Raw genomic sequence first — 25468 nt, 5'->3', positions numbered from 1 at the left:
GCATTTCTCTTTCATATAACCAGGTTTTTTTGTGTGTGTTTTTTTTGAGGGGGGGTGTTTAACAAACAGATGTATGCTATCCTAAGTTTCTCTTGAAAGGGATGTTGAATTTCCATCTCAACCAAGCTATAGCTCAACTAGTTTATTCCCAAGACTTTATTCGTAAACTAGACTTCAAACCTGCCCTACTTTATTTTCTTACAATTTAGGAAGTTATTTGTTTTTTTCAATCTCTCCATTCCTGGCGTCCTAGTCATTAAACATCCTTTTGGACCATTTCCTATCCTATATATTTCTGCTATTGCACAGCAAACATACAGCCAACATGTCATGTTGGTATGTACTTCTTCAGAGTTAAAGTAACATCCACAGCCAGTGCACATTGAGCTTTATTAACACAGTAAATGATGACAAAAAAGGTCCCTCATGGTCCATCCATTCTGCCCAAGAAGACAAGAGCCCTGCCCACCACTCAATGTAGGCCCAGGTCACCCGTGTTCAAAAGCTGGCTGGGGATGGAGGGGTATAGATAGAGGATTACTGCACAGGTCCTGGACCTGTTGGGGCACCGCGTGAGCGGACTGCTGGGCACAATGGACCTCAGGTCTGACCCAGCAGAGGCATTGCTTATGTTCTTAAGTCACTACCCTATCGACCACATGATGGGGATGATAAGTTGAATACGTATCAGTCAAAATGCCTTCCTCTTCCTCCTAGGTTGGACGGTACCCCCACTTGCAGCACATAACATAAAATGATCAATACACTGGATTTGTTGAACCTTCACTTGTATCTTGCCACTTGTGGGACACAGACTGTACAAGTCTATACAGCATCAGCCTCCATTCCTTCATTGTGGATTTGGCCCAGTGCGGGACTCAGACCGTACAAGTCTGTCTCCTCATTGTAGAGTTAGCCACGTCTGTCTGGCATCAGCCTCTGTTCCGCCATGCTGGATTTGGCCACTTTTCTTTGTCTCTTGCCATGTGCAGGACACAGGCCGTACAAATCTGTTCAGCATCAGATCCCACTATTCTTGCCCAAGGTAACACCTCAATAGTTATAATGCGTTTCTATCTTCTTCTTTCTATTTAAACATCTCCTGTGTCTATCCTATTCTTTTTAAACTTCATTCACAGTTTTAAACTCTACCACCTCTCTCGGAAAGGTGTTCCATTCATCCACCACCCTCTCTGTAAAAATATTTCCTGACATTATTCCTGAGTCTACCTCCCTTCAACAAAGTATGCAGAGAAGTAACAAGGTCTTCAATCCATGATTTCACTAAACACTAATTTCTTTTTTTTTTTTTTTTAATCTTTATTCATTTTCAAATCAAACAAGAAGTGCACAAAAATATATCTTACAAGTAATTCCAATATAGCCCTATAATATCTAACACATAAAATCTAATAGTGTAAAAAAAACAAAAAAACAAACCCTACTCTTCATCACATTTTCAACTAAAATAGAGTATGCCATATGTATATAACATATGATAACAAATCTTCTTCAATTACACCCCAAATCCACCCTCCCCCCTTGAGTGTGCTAAACAGAGCTAAGAAATAAAAGAAAACAAATTTCTACATGCATCTTCTCAACAGTGCACTTAGTCAGTTGGTACTCCAAAATCAGCCTCCCAGAATTACTTATCCTAGTCTAGTATATGTAGTATGTGTTATGTGACTGCCTTTTTACTGTATACGGAGAAATCTAACTATGGCAAACAAGCTTTAGAAGTGTGCCTAGTGGAGAGAGCCACTATTATGTAGTGTGGCTGCTATTTGTGGAGAACCCGCATTACAGGTATGTGATCATCACACTAAGCCACACTACTTATGTGCTATAATTGCTAAACTGATAAACCAGAAGGAAGAAAGCTTATGCTTTATGGATGGGAGATGTCAATGTATCTGAACGAGGGATATGTCTCGAGCCTGGGTGGTGTGTGTCACTTAATGTGGAGTCATGATGTACCACTTATGTGTGTTGTAGAATTTGGAATGGGGGGTGAGACTCTGTGACCACTTTTGGCATGTCAGTGTTTGATTCTGTATTATACAGGCTCCACAGCCCCAGGCCACCCTACAGCGTGGAATTCCCAATGCCCGTTCAATGCTCTCCAATTTTGCCCAAGCCCCTCAACTATCTGTAGCAGGTAGTCTTCTGGGAATGCCAGGTAAGAACTTTAATATACTGGTGGCCGCAAAGCCTGAAGGAAGTTTTGTATGTGGAGCTAACAACGAGCTCCCTTTTTTTAAAGTCCTCTCTTCTACAGAAGACCTGGGCTGCTTATGTCACTGTGCCAGTCTGCCCTATGAGTAATATTTGAATTGTTTCTTCTTGCCAGAGATTATAGAGTGCCCAAATGAGCCCCAGTTCAAGCTGCTACATGCACTCGATGCCCCCCATCATTCAGAAGTCCCTTTTCTTACCTACAGAAAAATGAGCCCAAATGATATCGAGCTTTCTCAAAGCTGCCGTGCCGATGCTGCATTTTTGCTCACTCGCTAATATCTGACAATGCGCATATTACTCACAAATTCAGATGAATGTTCTCATAAGTGCATGCGGCATAATGTGCCAAAGAGGGAAATCGGAGCACATAAAACATTCACACATCTTGTTTCTTCTGTTCAGGTGTCAACATCGCATACCTTAATGCTGGCATTGGAGGTCACAAAGCATCCAGCTTGGCGGATCGGCAGAGGGAATACCTATTAGACATGATCCCACCCCGGTCTATATCGCAGTCCATCAGTGGACAGAAATAACGCCTGTGCACATGCCTTCTTCCCTCCCTTCCTCCCTCCCTCCCTCGCATGCAGTGCCTGTACTGGTGCCTACTGTATAAGGAAATTCATTTCAGCGCTGTCACCTGTCCTCCTCCATCCCCCAGTTTGTCTTCTAGAAAGGAGAGGTGGCTGCAGCAGCTGAGGTCAGAGTCATTTACACAGCACTATATATGAGACTTGCTTATGCTGCTTTTCTTCTGCTCTACTGTTTTTTTAAATGTCAATGCTTAGAATTCTTTTTCCAATTAAGAGTTGCACTTTTTTTCTTGAGAGGTCCCTCTGATGGGTTTTCCAGCACCACTGCCATTGGTGCCCCGAGAAGGCTTTTGGGCTGTGAGCAGTACTGGGAGTGGGTTTAGAGGTACTGTCAGGAATTTGCGCCTGTCCTTGGATAAGAGACAATTCTATGAAATGGACTGGCATAGCTTGCAAGTGGGTGTAAGAAGGAATCCGTTCAGGGAAGAGGGCTGCTGGGGCCAGCTTGAGTGACAGAAGTGGGGTACTTCCTGTGCTGCTGGGCCAGAGTGCTTGAGGCGAGTGAGCACTTTGCAGCTCATTAGTACCAGATGACCAAGTCAAGCAGCTGTTCAACTCCTGATCTTTAAGATCTGTGATTTCAGCTGCTGGAGCTCAAAGGTGCTGCAGGCTTTCTCGTTTTTATATTTATGCCCTCCTCCTATCCAGTTTGAGTGACCAAGCAAGAAAGCAGCAAATTGGTGTTACAAGGGGCATTTTATTCCAGACGTTCTGATACATTGGGAGCTGTGTCTAAACCACATCATAGCACATGGTCCAGGGATTTTGGAATTCATTTTGTGGCAGCCTCCTTAAAAAAAAAAAAAAAAAAAAAAGTAAAATCTACTTTCAGATATTGTGAAAACAAGTTATTAGGTTTGGTTATCTAGCTTCTGAAACATTCCTCTATTTGCACTCATTTTTTTTTTTTATCCCTTAGTGTATAAATTGGAAGCATGCCACTGGGGGTGGGGTGGGGCGGGCACTGATCTGTACCAGGAGCTCCCAAGCTCACCATGACCAGGTACCCAGGCCCAGGCTCTACCAGATCAACTCAAGCGTGTTAAAAAAATACTTAACCGCATGAAACCTGCTGCTTATACTGAGGTCATAAATAGGAAGAGCACTTTCTGAGCTTCTTGAGCTATTTACAATGTACAGGAGAAATCTGAGCTGGAAACTGAGAAGTGAATGCAGGCAGTCCAGTTTGTTGTTTCTTGTGTACTATCCTCTCGGCCTGCAGTTTGCTGATAAGAGAGACAACCCCTGCAGTGGTAGGAGATGCGACCCATCCCCATCACACTGGAAAAGCTTCTGCAGTGCTCAATCCTCAGCTTGGGTGTGATTAGGCAGTACACTCCTTTCATTGCTTCCTTTTGTGATAGCTAATGGTTTGGTTCACTCCGATTCAGCACTGTCCCGTATGTTGTAAACTTGAGGCCATGAGAGCTCTAGTGTACCTCCCTGCCTTGATTTGCATTTTGAACACAGAAGTAGTGCTAACCCATCAGCCTGATGAAATGCATTGTCCTTTGGCTCTAGAAACACAGTAGCCCTTCCCTTTGGTACTTTTGAGCCTAGAATTTGTCTCTGACTGCAGCAGGTGCTGACCTGCGAGTGAGTTGCTGTAAGCCTAAAACAAGTAGCATCCTTTAGTTAGATTAGTATTTTGCAAAAAATAAAAATAAAAAAAATGACTTGTCATAAGCGAGGCAGGACCCCATTGAAGGAATTTCTGGTGCCGCTGCTGTTCTGCATTGTTCGGAGACACAGATCCATTTTTTTAAAGCACTTATGGTTAATATTTATTGTGTTCTTTGAAATATTTTGGATGGATATTCTGGGTCTTAACCATAACATTACTGGATTGACCCTGCATGTAGCCAGCACACTCGGTATCATTAACTCCCTTCATCTTTCACCACTGAAGGGCTTGATGCTGTGATAGCGTGCGTGCGGCAGTCTTTATGGGTCTTTCTCCCCCCCCCCCAAAAAAAAAAAAAGTGTCATGAACTGGTAAGTGAGTAGAGCAGCACATGTTTACCATTATCTCCCTGCTCCCTCCCTGAGGTATGAAGGAAAATTCTTCCTCTTCTCCCTTTTCTTATAACCATGTCTTAGCAGTCGGTTATCCAGTGAGAAATGAGTTCCTCATATCTGGGGGCGGGCGGGATTTGTGGGCATGCTGATGTTTCCTTAGTGTTGTGATCAGTGAATTTCTGCTCTCCTAGTCTTGTCAAGATGTAAGGAATATGCAAAACAACTGTCCATTAACATATGGCAGTAAGGCTTGCCCCTAGATAAATCTTTTTCTTGCAGACCTGCCAAGTCTCCTGCATTTAGCGGGAGAAGGTTTCAGGTCATCTCCCTTATTTCCACAGGTGAGCAAGAATCTCCTGCTCAGCCGCAGGAAATACCTTAATAAGAGATCTCCTCCTGCTGCGGGACTCATTTTAAGATAAGAGCTGCAAAATCTCACAGCTGCAGCAGTAGATGTTTTATTAAGGTGTCTCCTACTGTTGGAGGACAAGGTGGCCTGTTGGCACTGCAGTCATGGATGTCAGGGGGGGGTAGAGCCAGGAGGCAGAGCGGGCGAGGCTGGGAGTGGACCTTAACATCTCACCCTTGACAGCTCTGTGGTTGCCGTTCATCTGCAGACCTGTAATGAGTGAAAAAAGCAAATAACAGACCCAGCGATGTCACAGTTTCCCCGAAGCTGTGCTAGGTTTTCTGTTGGGCATTTCTGGATGGTGCAGTTCTCACGTTTTCTTCACAGGATTATTTTGTGGAACAATCTCGTTCTGCCTCCATTACTGTCGAATTCAAAGCTCCAAACATCCATCTCCTAAGCAATTGGATGGGGCAGAGAGATGCAGGAGCTCCAAAGTGGATCAAATTCAGTGTGTGGCGTGGTTCATTGCCCCCCTCCCCCCTTTCCCCCACTTCATGGAGTATGCTGTTTACAGACTTGGGGGGCAAGAAGTGTACAGAGCATGTGCTGAAGGGGAAAAGGAAGCAATCGTAGAACGTTCAGTACAAACCCCTTCTCCAGTATGGAAATGGACTTTTTCCCTTGCTTTTTTTTTTTAAACTTTAAGTGGCTAGAAAGTGCTATGTAAAAAACAAAAAAAGCGAGCTTCTTGTGTTTTTGTTCTTGGAAAGACGTTTTTCTGTAATGCCACCCCCTCTCTTTTTTAGCATCTGCTATCGCTGCCAAACTGTCATAACAAGGAGTTATTCATGTATATAAGCTATTTCTCAATGCATTCAAATACCGAAAAAAATGTACATTGTGTAGAAAGCAAAAAAGCCTAGGCAGTGAAATGACTTGTAAAAGCCGTTCCGTCATTTTGTGTTGTGTGACCTGTGTATTTCCATAAGCGTGCAAATGGCTGCTCATCGGGGTGGGAAGGAGATGAAAGAGAGAAAAAAAAAAAATCACTTTGGCCTGTGGTCCGGAGACTCGTAGTGGTGCCACAAGGAAGCTCCATCTGTCAGTATGACCTGGCTTGTTAAGCCCTTTACTCTAACTGATGAGGCACCAGGGCAATGGGCTTTACGTCAGCCAAGACCAGACATGTATCTAGTTCCTTTAGCTCACAGGAAGCTATGGGAAAGACACATAATCTTGTCTTGTTGTTTCATAACATTCAGGTATGGTGATGCTGATCTGACAGGGGAAAGAGAGCGCAGATCTTAAGAAGAATTGTGCTATCGCAGGGGCAAATCTTCTCACAAGTTGTATTTTTCAAAATGAGATAAAAATGACCCACAAGTTTTTCCCACAGACTCCCAGCTCTTTTGTGCGTTGAACTTATTCTGTGTAAGGTTGCAGAAGTACCTATTAGCAGAGTCACAGAGCCACCCGACTGAAGCATACATTGATCGAGGTGACAGTAAATTTGTTGAGCAGCTCATCCATGTTCCTTGGCGGGTGGATGACAATTCTCTTTCCTCTAAAGCAGTTCATTTACCCCCCTTAACGAAACTGCCCCAGTTTCACGTCTTTCTCAACTGCTCAGGTCGTGTGGCCAAATTTCTGTTCTTGCACAGTTTGTGAACAGCGGTGGCTCGCTGCTTCCTGAGGGAAAGTCCTTAATAAGGTGCTCTTAGCCATTAAGCTTCATCAAGTTTGCTGATGCATTTTGTTTTTTTTACTCCTTAGCCCCCCTTTGAGCTCCAGTTTGTAGTTAGAAGGCTTGGAGGAGGTGTGCGTAAGAGGGCGTCTCATCTGAAATATCGCCTTGCTGTACTTTCGGAAAGTGCAGTACAAGGCCGCTTGTCTTAAACCCATTCCTTACCCTAGCAAAAAATGTGGCATTTCATAGCTTTGACTGGGATCTTACAAGTTTGTACAGCGCTTTTCAAGTTTGGGAAGGATGCTATGTAAATGGCAGCTGTCTAGCTGTACTTTATACCCATTTGAGCTCTTATTATGCTAAGGAAATAATTTTCAAGCTACGTACAGAATGAAAGAATATGTTTTTGTGGTTTTAAAATTCTGTTTACACTCCCCTCCTTCCCCAGTAGTTCATTTGGCCAGACGTTTTAGAGTATCCCTAGCAGCGATAAGGTTAATATTGCTTTGCAACTCAAGTATTACAGTTAAAACAGAATGGATCCTCTCTACAGAGAAGGAAAATTCCAGAAAGATCCCAGAAAGGTGCTTCATGACTTTGGCAAACTTTCTCCTTTCCCTTCTCTCTGCTCTGCTGCTGGGATCGAATTGTCTTTTCACAGCCGACAGGGACTAGCCGAGTGCAGCAAGCGACTGAGCTGCTTTGTGGATCTCTGAGAAGGGAGCTGTGATACGCACTGATCCAAGAGCTAGCTCGCTCGCTCGCTCAGCCTGTTCCTCCAAGGCCTCAACGATATGACGCACTTCCAATGGCTGATATCCCTGGGCGCTGCTTTGTGAGGATTTTCTCACATGGTCTGTGACAGCAAAGGAGCCATCTCTCCCCCATTCAGAGACTGGAGCGAGTTATTTTGCATGCAACAAAACCCAGAGCTTTTGCACAATTTCAAGGTTTTTTGTTTTTGTTTTATTTTTGCAGGGGGGGGGGCATTCTTTTGTTTAGCATTGTGTTGAAAATCTGGGAAAGAACAAAAAGCTGTTTAAAAACTGCTGACTGATTATGCAGCAACTGATGAAAAATTAAATAAGCTACTTTTTGGAGAAAGGATTTAAAAAAAAAAACAACTTTGTAATATTTATCACTTGCAAGCTCTGTTTAATAAAGGAATGGTTTATTAATTTCCTGGGCCAAGTGGATTGCGTGTGATGTCTTGTTGGACTATGTGGATATTAGGAATACTTACTGGTTTCCATTAGATTTTACTAGGTGTACTGTCCAGAAATCCAAATGACTCGGCTTATTTTAGTGAAGTTGCTGATTCAAGGGGAAGAGATGCCTTTTGAGTTACCTAAAGACCAGAGCATTTATACCAGTGGTAGGTCCCTAAATAGCCTTCAAAATGCAGGTCAATGTGGGTAAAGATGTATACGTACACATATGCATACTGTATATGTAATAATAATAATAACAGCTTATATACCGCAATACCGTGAAGTTCTATGCGGTTTACAAAAGATTAAGCAAAGGTACAAATTGACTGACTTCAAGAGGGGAAGAAGAAAGAGAAGTCATTAGACAGGAAATTCATTGTTGAGGAGAAAAGTGAGCAAAAGGACAGTAGGTCGCTATTGAGAGGAAAGAGATAAGTGGATCAGTTGTCAAGATGTTTTAGGAACAGGTGTGTTTTTAGACGTTTCCTAAATACCTCATAAGTATATGTACATGTGTTTGTGTGTATATATATAGTGCTGTTGAAATTGTTATACCCCTGGTGGTCTCCTAAGATGTGTACAGCTTGCTTTTGGGCATCAGAAATGAGAGCGCGAAGCGAGAATATATATATATATTTATAGCTAAATACTGCTTTATTTGGAAGTTAAGGTTACCTTCTTATAACTGCAGGTAACAATTAGGTAACGGGAACACAGCAGCTCAGTTTCCCCTCCCATGCTTAGGTGTTCATTTTCGAAGCAGATGGACATTTCAAAATGGTCAAAAGCAAGAAGCTAGTAGAAGGAGTAGATTAGTGGCAAGTGTAGTGGATTCAGGTGTAACTCACTTGAATTTTTATTTCTTTAGTAAATAGGTAAACCCTACTGGAGCATAGAAATACCTACTGTACCTGAATTTATAAGACACCTGCAAGCATGACGGCTATTGTAATGGTATACCTTTAGGTACAGTAGGTTTTATCTTCCTGGAAGGCTCACTTATATATATATATATATATATATATATATATATATATATATATATATATATATAAGGTTCACCAGTAGGGTTCACCTATTTACTAAAGAAATAAAAGTTCAAGTGAGTTACCCTGAATTCACTATACTCACCACTAATCTACTCCTTTTATATATATATATATATAAATAAATGAATTTAGGTGGGATTTGTAGTACCTGGATACCTCAGTGACCACTAAGCTGCCCCTCTGCTCTGCAGGGATCTCTGTGTGACCATTTTTGTACCAATGTTGCCAGACAGATGTTTTTTATCTGCGTTTTTGGCTGTTCCCTTAATGAGACCTCAACTTAGTGCTGTCTAGTCTTTCCAAGACTCCCTTTGAGCCCCTTTGGGATGCTTCCCTCTTAGACTTGATGTTCAAGATGGGATTTCTGGTCGCTGTTCCATCAGCAAGGCATGTTTCCGGACTCCAGACTCTTTCTTAGAGACGGGGATTTCCTTGTGCATGGTTCCTTCCTTTCTGCCTTTCGGCTTTCCATGTTAATCAGGGAGTCCGTTTGCCTGTTTTTCAGCCTGTTGATCCAAAGACACAGGATCATATTTTGAAGAACCTAGATATGCACGGAGTGCTTCTTCGCTATCTGGAGGTCACAAATGAGTTTCGTCTTTCCGACCGTTTGTTTGTGCTGATTCATTCTGTCAAGCAGGGCGCTCCCGATTCTAAGGGCACGATTTCCAGATGGATCCGTGAGGCCCTTTCATTAACCTACCTTCTTTCTGGGAAACAGTCTCCTGTTTCCGTCAAAGTGCATTTTTCAAGATGTGTGGCTTCATCGTGGTCCTCTCTCCCAGATATGCTCAGTTTTACAGAGTGGATGTGGCGGCAAGACAGGACTCTGCCTTTGGATGCTCAGTCTTGAGGGTCAATGCAGTAAGCCCGCCCTAGCTTTTTGGGGACTGCTTTTGTACGTCCCATGTGTCTAGAATGTACTGGAAAAGAGCTTACCAGGGTAAGTGCATGATCTCTTTAGAATGTCTCACCTATTGCACTGGAAAAATAGATCATGCACTTACCCTGGCATCATTCCCTATAAAACAACTCCCTGCCCCCCTCAAAAAAAAAAAAAAAAAAAATGAACCAACTCCACAAATAACTTATATTTTCTCCAACTGAACTGGGACACCCACTTCCACAAATGTTCCCAAAAGAACATCAACACCAAGTGCCAGAAAAGTTGGTTCTGATCTACCGTATTTTCACGCATATAATGCGCATACGTGTATAACACGCATACGCGTATAGCGTGCGGGAACAACGCATTTATGTAAAAAAAATTCTATATAGCAAGCACACGCGTACACCGCGCATGCTTCTAAAACCTCCTCCCGCCACCCCCGCTTACTCCCTCTTCTGGCCCTGCGAACCGGCATCCCCCCCAGCACCGCAAAGACATCGCTTACCCCGATTGGGCACTGGCACCAGCACCAATGCACAGGATGTGCCAGTGCCCGAAGATCCTCCCTCGCCTGGGCTGGGCAGTGCGAGGGAAATCCTCCCTCTTCCCTGGACTGGGCTTTGAGCATTTGCGCATGCTCTGAGAATCTCGGAGAGAGCGAGACCAGAAGGCTTTGAGCATGCGCAAATGCTCAAAGCCTAGTCCAGCCCAGCACAGGGAAGAGGGAGGATCTCCCTTGCACAGCCCAGCACAGGCGAGGGAAGATCTTCGGGCACTGGCACGTCCTGTGCATTGGTGCTGGTGCCGGTGCCCAATCGGGGTAAGCGATGTCTTTGCGGTGCTGGGGGGGATATAGGATCGTGGGGGAGGGGGGTGACGCGAGCGGGGGGCAGGATGCCGGTTCGCAATAAATACGGTACTTCTACCACAATAGTTAAAACAAAAAAATAGGTTCACCTTACTAGAAGATTAACCATAATCCCTTCTGAAAACAGTCTAATCTCTTATGTAACACTGCTAAGCTTACACTAACCTTGTCTCCCCTGAGATCAGAACATGGGGGGGAAAACCCCACACACATTAATATGTGACACCCTGTGGCAAGCACAGCAGATGGCCATCCCAATCCAAAAGAGAATTCAGTCAAAATGAATTAAGCCCTATGAGATAATGATTGGATGTACTCATCCCAAATCTTCAAAAATAACTTTCCTCTTAAACACCTTTCCATGTTTCTGCTCCAGCAGCATATAAGCATGAAGCAAGTGCACCATGTCAACTATGAAGGGCATGATCACCGACCCCTATTCCAAGGATAACCAATTTGCGCAATACCCGCTGGCAATACAGGCACCGGTTAGAGAATCGGATTGCAGCAAGGGAATTTCCCTGCAATCAGTTTAGCAGAGAACCCGTTTTCGCCCCCCCCCCCCCAGACTACCAGCAGGAGCAATGCCAAGTCCCTCCTGCTGGAACCCCCAAAGCCATCCCTACCCCTGAATGTGGCAGGAAGAGTGTGCAATTCCTCATGCTGCCCCCCCCCCCCCCCAAGCATCTACCGGCAGGAGTTCCTGTTGGGAAAACCCCCCCCACATCCCTGAGACATTCCCTGGCACACTGACCCCCCCCCCCCCCAAAAAAAAAAAAAAAGCCCACCCGGACCCCACAAGTACCTGTTTAGCTGTCCGGAAGGATGCTTATTCTCCAGCCGGCAGGCCCAGCTCCACTTTCCCTTCCCGGTGCATTGTGAACAGTAAGATGGGTATTCAGGGAGATCTCTGACTAATTTAGTTCTTAGCCTTCTCCTTAGGGCATCATATGTTGATTATTCACCTGACCAAAAGCCCAGGCATGAGTAATTGATATTAGAGCCATATTCTATGCGATAAACTGGGCCATTTCAATATGCTAATAGATGGACTTACTAAATTAACCAGTATGTATATAAGTGGGCAGTCTATTGTATAGGAAGATACATTTTGAATTTGGTTTTTGTGGTGTTATGCAGTTAAGTGGGTTCCACTGTAATTTAACTTGACAGTATTGGAAAATCTCATCTGTGAACAGTGTAATGTTGAAACTGCTTCTGTAATAGTAGCATTTAAAAATATGCCCATTCTTTCTGCACCAAGGCTCCCACCTACCCACTCCATGCATCAAAGGTTATGATGGTACCTGCAAAATAACTTTTTTTTAAAAAACCCAACCTAACACTGCCGCGGTCCCCCAAGAGAGGTGCAACTAAACAGCTAAAAGTATAGTGGACCCCATCAGGGTAGTAATGCAGAGCACACACCGACAGGGCTAACTTTGCACCTTGAACCTGAAATATATCTTGGGCATAGGAACCAGCTTTGTGGATGCTTAAGCACCCCCCAATATTGTCAGTGTCCAGGGAGGGGTTATTTCCATTGAGTGTAGCACCCCCAATTATTTTGAAGTGTTGGCTGCTATGACCTCGGCTGTGTGATCCGAAGCTCTGCTAGAAACCTAAGCTCTCTTAGGGAGGCAAATGCTAAGAACCCCCTGGAAACACCTATTAAATAGATGCTTACTCATTTATTTCTGTGCAAAATAATTTTACCCTGGCTCAGAAGAAAAGAAACAGCAGCAGGTTAGAATCTGTGTGTGTGTGTTGGGGAAGATGCTGCAAAGCTTGCTGTACAAGTAAGACTGGTTGTAGCCAGTCTTACTTGCAAGGTAGCTAGGCCTCCAATGCACAAAAGAGTTCTCGGGGGCTTTTCCCAATCACAGTAGCAACCGCTGAGAACCCTATGTAAATGCATTACAAGAAATTCATTAGTATTAAAATGAGCACTTCAAATGCACGGTAGAGAGCACTACCTCTTACCACAGAGCTGCCATTAGCTGTCTGAGCTTGCTTTGTGTGCATGCATGTCCTGCACCTAACAGCTGCATTGTGACCATAGGCACGGTACCCACTTCACAGAAAAAATTTCATGCACACACATTTTGTGGGGCTCCTTGTGATGCTCAGCATAAAATAAGCTGTCATGACCAGAGAACCACTTTCCTGATGGAACCCAAGAACCTCCCACTAGGGGCCTCATTTGGTATGCCCCACCAGGGCTTCCATCTGAATCGTAGGCTCCAGAAATTACCTGACATCACGAACCACTTTTCTGCTTGTGATGTTACAGATACAACCGCATGTCTACAAGCCTAAAAAAAGCAGAAACTTGATTTTGGGCTGCCGTAAAATTGCCTCCAAATCAGTACTGCGGGATCCTCCGGATGCCGACCTGCATCCTCCCTTACTATGATGAATGCACATGAGAAGGAAGTTGATTATCTACATCTGGAAGGGCACAGAGTACTGGCTTTAGAAGTCCGGTAGAGGGTGATGCTATGTAGAGCCACGACTGTTTAGTGTTAGAAAGGACTGAAGTTGCCAGCCTGTGAATGCTACTTAGGAAGTATTCTTGATTTGGAGTTCCTCAGTTTTTTGGGATCTGATATCTGGAAGGTTTGAGTGCCTATAGGAGTGGAAAGAGTCTTGGTCGCAATGCTGAAAAAGTATGACCCTGTAGTATGATCATGATAGCTAGAACTTCTGTTTTCTTGGTATGAGTGCAGCTTTGTCCCGAGGCTACTTTCCCAGCTAAGGTGAACCTCCTTAGAGACCATTAGGGGCATTCAAAAAACTATTTAATGTCCAAAAAATGGCATAAATCGTCACTTGGATGTTTTTCTCACCAAAACGTCCAAGTGACGGTTCTCAATACCATCATTCTGGACATCTGATTGAAACAGTACCTACTTATCTGTCTCTAGAACCAGTAGCACCTGGTATGGGAAAGCCTAGTAGAGCAGCAAACACGAGTGCCTTTAAATAGCCTGGTGAGTGGGCTAGTGAGCCATAGGGAGGAAGACCTAGGCCCATAAGCCACTCTAACCTCTACATTTATGGTGGAAAGTGTCAGCCCACCAATCCCCTACTATACTATCATATAGGTGCCACCTGCGGCTATTGGGGTTGTAAACAGGTAGGTATAGTAGGTTTTTGGGAGAGAAGGCTTGGAGGGCTCGCCATACATTATAAGGGGATTATGATGAAATGTACACCTGTCACTCTATTTGAAGTTCACAGCGGTGCCTCTAAGGTGCCCCACTGCTGTATCGGTATGTCTATGAGGCCAGTCCATTACAATGCTGGCCACTCCCACATCCAAATGGTCTGGATTAGGACATTTTGAACTTGGACAGTTTTGTGGTTGAAAATAGCAAATAAAGTTGGACATCCTGACAGCCAAGATGTCTAAGTAAGTGATTTTCAAAAAAAAAATATATATTTGGATGTCTTGTGGTAGCCGGTTTCTCTGCCTCCAACTTTGGACATCTTGCGGCAAACACCCAAAGTTGGACTTAGACGTCCTATCAAAAATGGCCCTCCACAACAGCTTTAGCATTGAGATTCTGAGAGACCCTACCTTTGTGGCATAGGTACCATTAATCTCACTGAGATGGCAAGAGGCAGAGCCTGTGGGCAACCAGTGGAAGATATATGGACCATCTGCTCCAGGTTGGCATTCTTTAGCCATCTATCACTTTTTTGGAGGGAGGGAAGACTGGAAGAAATCTGTCTTTTCTGGTTTGGTAGATAAAAGACTGAGGAACAGGAGAGGTTTCGGGAAGCTCCATGCATGCCAGATAAACATTTAGGGTTTTCTAGGCTCTGAAATGGATGTATCTTGCTTGTCTGCAGAGAATGTTCCTTCTCTTGTACAGTGCTGAGTTTGTTAGGCTTTTTGTTTCAAGTTGTCAGACTTGAGGCTGAGAACAAACTCAGTTCAACCTAGTACAGGGATCTCAAAGTCCCTCCTCGAGGGCCGCAATCCAGTCGGGTTTTCAGAATTTCCCCACTGAATATGCATTGAAAGCAGTGCATGCACGTAGATCTCATGCAGATTCATTGGGGGAAATCCTGAAAACCCAACTGGATTGCGGCCTTCAAGGAGGAACTTGACCTAGTAGAACAACCAGGAGTCAGCAAAGGTTGTCTCCACTCATCCCAGTTTTATGAAGAGCTTGCCAACCATAAAAGCGGTTTTCCTCACTTTTGTCATATCAGTCCTTCACATGCGATCTGAAGAGCCTAACAGGTTATTAGATACTCCTGGGGCATTATTTCAGCCTTGATGGGATTGGTGACAACATCCTGAGTTATCCTGCTGTTTGCAGAGAATGCTAGTTGCAGGTAAGCAATATTGTTTTTAATGATTGTAATGTACCTCTTGCCAATCATGTCCAGTTTATATGAGACTACTGAAGCTGCTACTTGCTAGAAAAAAAAAACAAAAACATTAAGCACTTAAAATACAGGATCCAGCCCTTCCTTTTACTCTGGATTTTCGCTTATCTTTCTTGCACATATATGCTGTTTATTAAATAATATCAGTGAAGTCATTGAGCTGCTGTTAGTGAATAGCCATTATAGAAGAGTAATTCACTTTAGCTACTTGATAACATTATGCCTGATTAGATTATCAGTATGGTGCCTCAATTATTGATCATACCTCCAAATCACCTTAGATCCCCAAAGCTGTCTTGTTTCCTCTGTTAATTCCTGGGTCAGAACACAGTATAAACACTGCCTACACACAGCAAGAAAATGACAACAGGACACAAAACTATACGTCGTCGTTTAATGGGAGCTTAGTTTGGTTAACAAAAGGCCAGTGCCCATGTCTTTAGTGTTCAGGTGGTAATGTGCTACCACTAAATCTTGTTTTCAACACCCCATCCAGATCTTTTTACAATCAAGCAGTGGCTGCATAGCAGAGCATATAGATTTTCATAGAAAACTGATATGTTAAATGGCAGAAAGAGTAAGTCACTTATCTGTAATGAGGGTCCTCAGTGGACAGCAGGATAAATCATACACAGGTGCCAATGCCACAATCCATCCAGCTTGGATCTGTTCTCCCGGAACCCAGAAAAGCCAAAACTTTTTGGGCACGTGCACTTTTTTTGGTCAACAGTGGCTAGAGGCTGATTGAGACTGCTGTCCTTGGAGAATCTGTTACAGGTAAGTACCAGCTTTCTCCATGGATAAACAGGATATAATCAGCCACATATATGTAGCACCCTAGCTGAGTGTGCAAGGGTAGGAATATTACAAATGTATGTAGAGGCATAGCCCTTTCAACTCAGCTGCTATAGCTGTGATAGGTTGCAGCAAGATAGGCAAACAGCTGATAATTCATGAAGTACAGATGACCATATGATTAAGGACAGGGATCTCAAAGTCCCTCCTTGAGGGCCGCAATCCAGTCGGGTTTTCAGGATTTCCCTAATGAATATGCACTGAAAGAAGTGCATGCACATAGATCTCATGCATATTCATTGGGGAAATACTGAAAACCCAACTGGATTGCGGCCCTCAAGGAGGGACTTTGAGACCCCTGGATTAAGGACATTGGTTACTGATATGGTAATGACCTGCTGTGATCCACTTTTACTTGATCAATTAAATGGAGGAGGAGTGTATGAGCAGAATCGATGGCTGCCGAAAAAAACCCAAAATATCTTCTGTTACCAGGTAGGCAATATTTTGGACACATCCATATGTTCTTATTGAGGGTGCGAGTACACGGATTGGATAATTTTACCATTTTTTACACACAGAGTCTGTCAAAAGAAACTAGCATAAGACTGAAGACACCAGGTACATAAAAGGATCTTGAACCTAGTGGGTTTTCACAGGCAGAATCTTTTTCATTTGAAATTATGGGACTCTGTAGTGCAGGGCTGCCCAAGTCCGGTCCTCGAGATCTACTGGCAGGCCAGGTTTTCAGGATATCCACAATGACTATGCATGAGAGAGAGAGAGAGAGATTTGCATACCAAGAAGGCAATGCAGGCAAATCTCTCTCATGCATATTCATTGCGGATATCCAAAAAACCTGGCCTGCCAGTAGATCTCGAGGACCGGACTTGGGCAGCCCTGCTGTAGAGCAACATCAGGATGCTAGTGGAGCGCTTGGCACATCCAACGTTATCGATAGAGTATATAAAAGGCAGCTCACTACTGTATATTATTACCAAAAAGGGGAGTGACTGAAGGCAAAGGGAGTGGTAGTCCTTGTTTTTGTGATGAAGAAGGGTTCCAGCAGTGGAAACATTGTTGAGGCCAAGGCACTATAAATATGGCCATATCCTGCCAACATTGTAATATTGTCCTGACCATGAATGAGAAGAAATTATAAAAGATAATTGTAATAAAGGTGGAAAGATGAGAAAAAAAAGAGCCGGTATTGGTAAAAAAAAAAAGTGAAAGAGGCTATTAGAACCAAAAAATATCCTTTAAAGAATGGAAAAGGGATCCAAATAAAGAAAATAAGAAAAGACATAAAAGCACTGTAAAGTTAGATGCAAATCATTGATAAAGAAAGAATAGGAAGAAAAACTTACCAAAGGGGTAAAAACTCATAGTAATAATTTTTTTAGGTGCATCAGAAGCAGAAAACCTGTGAGGGAATCCATGGTACTGTTGGATGATCAAGGAGCAAAAGGAGGCACTCAAGGAGGATAAGGCCATAGCGGAGAGACTGAATGAATTCTTTGCTTTGGTCTTTACAGAAGAAGATGTAAAAAAAAAAAAAATGTACCTGAATCGTTAATGGTTTTCAAGGATGATGATGCAGAGGAACTGAAAGAAATCTCAGTGAATATGGAAGACGTACTAAGCCAAATTGCCAAGCTAATAAGTGATAAATCACCTGGCCTGGATGGTATACTGTACATCCCAGGGTACTAAAAGAACTCAAACATGAAATTGCTGACCTGATGTTAGGGTTCATAGACAGTGGCGCGCAAGACTCCAGCGTGCTGACAATCCAGTGCCGACAATTTGGCGCAAGACAGAAGCGCTCAGGGGAAAAAGTAATTTTTAAAGAGGTCCGACGGGGGGTTTGGGGTGGCAACCCCCCCCCCCACACACTTTATTGGTTAGTGTTCGCGCTGCTGTTGGAGGGGGGCTTGGGGGGTTGGAAACCTCCATTATAGGGAAAATGGAACTTTTTCTTATTTTTTTGGGAAAAGTTCCGTTTTCTTTATAATGTGTGGGGTTTCACCCCCCCCCCCCCCCCCGCAATGGCAGCGCGAACACTAACCAATAAAGTGGGGGGATTGCCACCCCAAACCCCCAGTTGGAGCTCTTTAAAAATTACTTTTTCCCCTGCGCGCTTCTGTCTTGGGACAAATTGTTGGCGTCTGGCGTGCGATTATCCCGTCACCGATGTTAGTGATCTGTAACCTGTCGCTAAAATTGACTGTAACTCATACGTGAAGATTGGAGTGTTGCCAGTATTACACTGATTTTTAAAAAGGGTTCCGGGGAGATCTGGGAAATTACAGATCGGTAAGCCTAACTTCAGTACCGAACAAAATAGTAGAAACAATTATAAAAAATTTGTGGAACATATGAAACAAACATGAATTAATAGGACAGAGTCAGCATGGGTTCAGCCAAGGGAGATCTTGCCTTACCAATCTGTTTGACTACTTTGAAGGTGTGGCTAAAGGAGAGCCAGTAGACGTAGTGTATCTCCATTTTCGGAAAACATTTGATAAAGTTCCTCATTAGAGGCTCCTGAAAAAATTAAAGAATCATGGGACAGGAGACAATGTTCAGTTGTGGATTAGGAATTGGTTATCAGATAGAAATCAGAAGGTAAGGTTAAATGACCACTTTTCTCAATGGCTTATCTCAAAAAAGATATAGTGGAAGTAGAAAAAGTTCAAAAGAGCGACCAAGATGATAAAGGAGATGGAACTTCTCTCATATGAGGAAAGGCTAAAGAGGTTAGGGCTCTTTAGTTTGGAAAATAGATGGCTGAGGGGAGGAGATACGATTGAAGTGTGGATCGATTTTTTTTTACTTTGTCAAAAATGACAAAGATGAGGGGGACACTCGAAGTTACAGGGAAATAGTTTTTTCACTCTGAGAATAGTAAAGCTGGGTTTTAAGAAAGGTTTGGACAATTTCCATAGTCAGACAGACATGGGGAAGCCACTGCTTGCCCTGACTCGGCAACATGGAATGTTGCTATCATTTGGGTTTTAGCCAGGAACTAGTGATCTGGATTGGCCACCATGAAGACAGGCTACTGGTCTGATCCAGTAATGCTATTCTTATGTACTAACAGTACATACATAGTGGAGGCCACAGTGTTTTGTCTAGGTCCAGAGCACATCATGAATTTTGAAAAGAGGTATATGAGTAGAATGGGCAATCATAGGTGGCCGTCGGTGTTTTTCCAATATGTTGACTCAGTCTTCAAAGTTATTTTGGAGTTCTGGGCAGCTTCTCAGTGGGAGGATTCTGCCCTTCATCTCTTGTCGGCAGAAACATCATTGCTTGTTTTTTTCTTTTTGTATTAGGTCAAACCCATTAGTTATTTCAGAGTTTATTATGAGTAGTACGAGAGCATAGCACACAGCCCTGAGGTCTAGATGATTGACCTGGAGAAGCCTTTTGGCACCTAGGTTGAAGGAGAAACTTTACGATCCTATTCAAGTTACTTGAGATATAAAGATACAAGAGAGATTCTTCACTCAAGGTTGGAGGCATCAATAGTAGAATCAGCTAAAGTTATTGGCTAATAAAAGAATTATTATTTTAGACTGGAATGGTCCATCATTGCTAGCACTGCAAGAAAGGAGGTTGACTGTTAGAATTTCAGCTGCCATTGTAGATGGTGGAAGGAACAACATCTATACCACAGTAGATATAGAAGGGCTTGAGTTCATATAGTTTAGTACACCTTTTGTCCTTGATCTGTAACGTCTTTTCATACCTGTTTTGAAATACATATCTAATTCTCCAACTGTATTGTAAGTCGCCTTAAACCTGTGTTCATGAATCCAAGATTAGATTAGACCATACTGCTTTTCAAATTTAAAATATATATATATATATGTATATAAAACTACCATAAAAAAACATAAAGCCAGAAACCTGTTACAGAAAGCAGACACCGTTACATTTCCATAAACACTAAGACAGAGAGTAAGGGAAAGGCACACAGCTAACTTAGCCAGTCGGAAGGACGCAAAGTCATCTAGGGAGGCTATCCTCCAGCTGGAAGAAGAGGGAAGAACTGGTAGGAAATCCCTGGCTGGAGAATGAATCAGAAATAGGAAGTGGCAACTTGCAGCTAGGATGCAAAGACAGCGAGGAGAGAGTGAAACAGCTCCAGAAGCAATAGAGGGAAAGGACACTATATGTACTCTTTGACTTTTTGATTTAGAGCCCATGGGTGTGTTAGAACGAGGCATGGAGGAAGCCTAAAGCCTTACGAGAAAAAAAGATTGTTGTTTTTTTTTTTCCTTTCAATTGGGAGAGCTGCAAGCTGCAACCTCGAACTGTGCCTATGGGTGTTAGGGGAAGGGCATGGCTCAGGTTAGTTCTCTCTGTGGTAGGCAGACAAAGTGAGATCTGCTAGCACTGGCTTGGGGCATCTGGGGCTGCTTTTACAAAGCTGTGCTACCAATCAGTGGAACGCTGAATGCGAAGAAGCCCACAGGAATTGAACGGGCTTCTTCCCTCCCGTTTAGTGTGATGCTATCAGTAGGGCAGCTTAGTAAAAGGAGACCCCTGGGGCTTGAACTGCATTTTGATGAAAGGGAGAAGGGCTTGACTCCTGCAAGCAAACATTGAGGAAATTTAAAAGAGACATTTACTGTAAACTAAGCACAACACTCGGGGGCTTCATTTGACCTGACTTTTGGATTTTCAAAGAATTGCGCAGAATTGGTTTGCCTGATGAGGATTTCAAAGGAGAGAAGAGCTCAAATGTTCTTTGATAAGACTGCATGCATGGCCCAGGAGCGATTGATTTGTAGTTTTTTTTTTTTTTTTCAAAAGAGGGAGAAGCCAGGCAGAGAGGGCATTGCTCAGATTAGAGAAGATGCAAAGGAAACCCGAAAGGCAAAGGAGGTGCAGCATATGGTACCCCATCACAGTAAGCGTATGAATACTCCATTTCCAGCGAGGCACTGGAGAAGAGGCAGAATGGTGGTGACTAAACAAATGCAATCTTGAATTGACCTTATGTAAGTTCAGATGGTCCAAGACTCAGGGAATGTCTGGTCGGTGTCAGACGGATGATACTTTTTTTGATTTTATATGACCGATTCGCCACTGACGCAACAGTCTCCTGATGGTGAGGAGCTGAGTGTCGTAGTAGCCAGAGATCACTCCTGCCAGGTGTTTAGAACATTGTACTGTATTTGGTATGAGATCATCAAAAAAGGTATTACAACCAGGACGAAGGAAGTCATCATGCCGTTGTATCGCGCAATGGTGCGCCCGCACCTGGAGTACTGTGTTCAATACTGGTCACCGTACCTCAAGAAGGACATGGCGGTACTCGAGGGAGTGCAGAGGAGGGCGACTAAACTAATAAAGGGTATGGAAAATTTTTCATACGCCGACAGGTTAAAAATGCTGGGGCTGTTCTCCCTGGAGAAGAGGAGACTTAGAGGGGACATGATAGAAACCTTCAAAATCCTTAAGGGCATAGAGAGAGTAAATAAGGACAGATTCTTCAAACTGAGGGGAGCCACAAGCACTAGGGGTCACTCGGAGAAATTGAAAGGGGACAGGTTTAGAACAAATGCTAGAAAATTCTTTTTTACGCAGAGGGTGGTGGACACATGGAACGCGCTTCCGGAGGAAGTGATAGGCCAGAACTCTGTACAGGGGTTCAAGAAGGGTTTGGATAGGTTCCTGGAGGATAAAGGGATAGAGGGGTACAGATAGAACTTGAGGTAGGTTATAAAAGTGGTCAGAAACCACTTCACAGGTCGCAGACCTGATGGGCCGCCGCGGGAGCGGACCGCTGGGCGAGATGGACCTCGGTCTGACCCAGTGGAGGCAACTTCTTATGTTCTTATGTTCTTAGATGAAGTGCTTCTATATCTTGTCAAAGATGATCATGCCCCGCTGTATGTTTGCCAGGGGGAGATTCCAGACCTACTCTAGCCATTGGCAACCAATGGTGAGAAACCACGCAGGAAGGAATTGAATAAAAATATTTTTAGATCCGTAGCCTGAATTTTTGAGGTGTTTCTCCGGACATGGATATGAATGAGCCAACCCTCACAAATGTGATCACTGAGGCTTGTCAGATGCTGGTACTTTAAACTGAAGAATGTTTCATTTTCTCAATATTTATTTGAGAGTCTCCAAAGTGCTTGTGTATTAAGAAAACCTCAGGTGTCAAGGATTCCTCTGAATTGTTGAAGTTGCTTGAGCCCCCTCTCTAAGAGGGAGAGGAAGATGTAGAAGTCTGAGTTTGTCCATCAAGCCCCTTCCCTTGTTTAAAAGCAGACGGAAAACCCACCTTCAATCCTTAACCCTACTCCTTTGGCCTCCAACCCAGCCAGCTGATTTAACCGTTCCCATGCCTGTTTAGATTGTAAGCTCTTTTCGTACTCTTTGTGACTCTGTACAGCGCTGCGTACGTCTGGTAGCGCTATAGAAATAATAGCCGTAGTCGTAGTAGATGACATTAAAATGCTCTATGGGCCAGATAAAGATGATATATAGCCTGTTTCATATGTAAATGGAAAATAAGTGAAGAGCAGCGTGCCACTACTCAAGGAACAGGACTGTGGGTTTATAGGAGCAAGAATGAGCTCCTGAGGAATGTCTTAGTTCACCGAATGAAGAACTAAGAGGTGTTGAGCCCCCACAGGAATCCGTTTTGAGATTCCTGTTGCAGCATAAAGGATGACGTGTAGGAAGACACAAAGTGTGAGGGCCCTTGAATCTGGATTTCCTGCGACGGTAGCAGCATTCCAGCAGTATGTGTGCGATGATCACGAACAGTACAATCTTTATTTATATATTTCTTCTTCTGTTAGTCTGCATTGTGTCTCCTTCCTTCCCGGCACAGCTTAGGCCTTTCAAAGTTCTGGCGGGCGAGCCTGCTGTGACCATGAAACTAAGGCACGGACTGTATGAGATCTAAGAGCCTGCCTAGATGTAGCTAAGCGGATCTTCAGAGCCGGAGGTTTACTGGACATGGGCTGCTGTTGCTGCCGGCACAGTCGTCGAGCAAGAGCCGAAACATAATGGTGCCGCTTGAAGACTGTTCCGCGGCCAGCAAGGCACATGGATGGAGAATATAGAAACCTCAGCTCAGAAAAGTCAAAAGTATTGGCATTGATGATACAGCGGGATCACTATTATTTATTTGTACTCAACATCAAGGTGTTCACACACTTATGTGGCAGGCTCAGTAGAAGACAGATGTGTCAAGTGAGGCAGCAAAGCAAGTCCTGCCACTGAGGTTGATCATCTTTGGCTGTAGTGCGTGTGATCCAAAGGAGACACTGGGTGAATTATTTCATACACATTCATTGTACGTGTGCTTCTAAAGTGAGTTGGAAACTTGGATTTTGTTTATTTAACTGGCAGATAGTTTGGAGATAAGGTGAAACGAGCAAAATCTGTTTGGGTTTTTTTTTTCTGGTCTCGGGTAGAGCAAGTCCAAGTTGGCGCTGCTGTGGTGAAGTCAGCTACGTGTGGCTGATTATATCCTGCTTGTCCAAGGTGAGCAAACATTTATACATACCTTATTACGTGTGCGAAGGACCTAGCGCAGTGGGTGTTGAGCAACCCCCAACCCAGAGGAAACGGAGGGATCATTTTCATTGGGTCTAGCATACCAATGAGTTAGAAAATTTGGCTCTTATGAACACATGTACATATCTGTTTCCGTGATGCCCTTTACCACTGCTGTAAAGCTTGAAACAACCTTGATTTAATGACATAGCACGAGGACACAGCTTGGTATTGGGGGTGGGGGGGGGGTGGGTACCAGTTTCTATCTGCTTAGTTTTTGTCGGCCTCTCAACATCCTTCCTTGACCGTGTTCATGGGTGTATTCCCAGTCCAGGGTGCAGAAGGATAGGTTGTGCTGGCCAGGGATGGTCCTATTAGGCTTTATTTGACACTCATAAACAGCTTGCTTGGAGTGGGCACTGTCCACCTCCCATATCTTTAAAACTGCAGGCAAGGAATAGTAACCTTTATACACAGTTAACAAACTTCTCTCTCTAGCTTAGTTTTTCATCGACAGTTTTCTCCTATCACAGAAAATTAAAGCTTTTGGCACAAAGTAGGAGATGGAGAGTAAGTTTGATTTTTAGCATTTTCTCATTGGTTCTAGCAAGACGGTTGGCACACTGGTTCTAGGAATGTGCCGAGTCATACAACGGGGGAATCCTCTTCAGCCCCCCAAGTTGGTTTATGCTGCTATGTCCTTTGGTGATTTGCTGCCTGGCTGGCTAAAGCCTTACTGTTCTGGCCGAGACTCGGAAAGCAAAGTCCCTCCTCCTCCTCCTCCCCTACCCCTCCCTTAATGCATTGTTTTGTGTGGTGTGGTGTGTTTTTTAATCCACACACTTTGGAAAACACGGCGTCTTTGGTTGCAGTAACGACGGGAATGTTCTCAGCAGAACAGAGACCCAAAGCTGAAAAAAAAAAGGTTAAAATGTAAATACCTAGTGTATCTTCCCTTTGAGCTAAACGCAAGTGAGATCAAATAAGAGATGTGTGCGTGTGCTTGGCTTTTTCCTGCCTGCAGCAGGAGAGCAGGCAGGACGGAACATGAGGTTTTCATAGGGGGGGGGGGGGGGCCAACGCTTGAACTGATTACAGAATGGAAAAGTGTTCCAGGTATCGCCACAACAGAAAGCTCCTTGCATCACTGTGGAACAAATTAAATCTTCATTTTAAGACCTCATTTGTTGTTTTTTTTTTCTCCTAATGTCACATAGGGAAGAATTTTAGAAGCCATTTTCAGGATCCAGAGCAGCTACAGGAAGTAGAACTCATAACTTTGCGCTGACCCCTTGTTAAGTAGTTATATTGCAATGGATGGATAGCTGAGCTGTGTACCAATTGACCTGGAAGTACAAGGGAGCAGAAGGAAACAGCTGTGACAATAGTAAAGACGAAAGACAGGATAGGAAAGAGCACGATGCATCTTCAAAGTTAGGTAGCCAGCCAGGCAGCCAAGCAGTGCAAGGGCACTAAGGCCAAAATATACTCATTTTGTTCATCTCTGTCTGACTGCAGAGCACCATTCCTGGAATCATTGTGCCTCTACACAATACATATTATATAGCAAAGTAGAAATAGATAGAAACTATAAAAAAAGCTGCTTAAAAACTACACAAAAGGAAGTAAAAATGTCATACCTTTTCCTTTTTTTTTTTTTTTTTTTTTGGCAGCATCTAACATAAGAAAAATGAAGAAATCTTATAGAGGATAATTTGGGGTTCCCGGGCTGGACTCTCAAATTTTCCTTTCACACACACACAAAAAAAATTCTTTTGGCAATTTGTTTCCCATGACACACAAAAGAAATACATAAATCTTAACGCCAGT

At 43.6% G+C, this 25468-nt stretch overlaps 1 protein-coding gene across 4 annotated transcripts in view; it reads left to right on the top strand.

Annotated features, from left to right (window-relative positions):
- The window catches only part of GATAD2B (GATA zinc finger domain containing 2B), a 123801-nt gene extending 115722 nt beyond the window's left edge, over nucleotides 1-8079 (top strand). For 2 of the 4 annotated variants that reach the window (XM_033924322.1, XM_033924318.1), the window contains 2 exons: nucleotides 2068-2182; nucleotides 2644-8079. In XM_033924322.1, the coding sequence (XP_033780213.1) occupies nucleotides 2068-2182; nucleotides 2644-2777 (249 nt within the window). In that variant the 3' untranslated portion in view covers nucleotides 2778-8079. The remainder of the gene's footprint in view (nucleotides 1-2067; nucleotides 2183-2643) is intronic. The other 2 variants (XM_033924320.1, XM_033924319.1) reach the window with 1 other exon arrangement.
- The last annotated feature ends 17389 nt before the right edge of the window (nucleotides 8080-25468 follow it).

The sequence above is a fragment of the Geotrypetes seraphini genome, chromosome 16 (genome assembly GCF_902459505.1).
Source record: "Geotrypetes seraphini chromosome 16, aGeoSer1.1, whole genome shotgun sequence".
NCBI classification, from domain to species: domain Eukaryota; kingdom Metazoa; phylum Chordata; class Amphibia; order Gymnophiona; family Dermophiidae; genus Geotrypetes; species Geotrypetes seraphini.
This window is presented reverse-complemented; position numbering and strand designations above follow the sequence as displayed.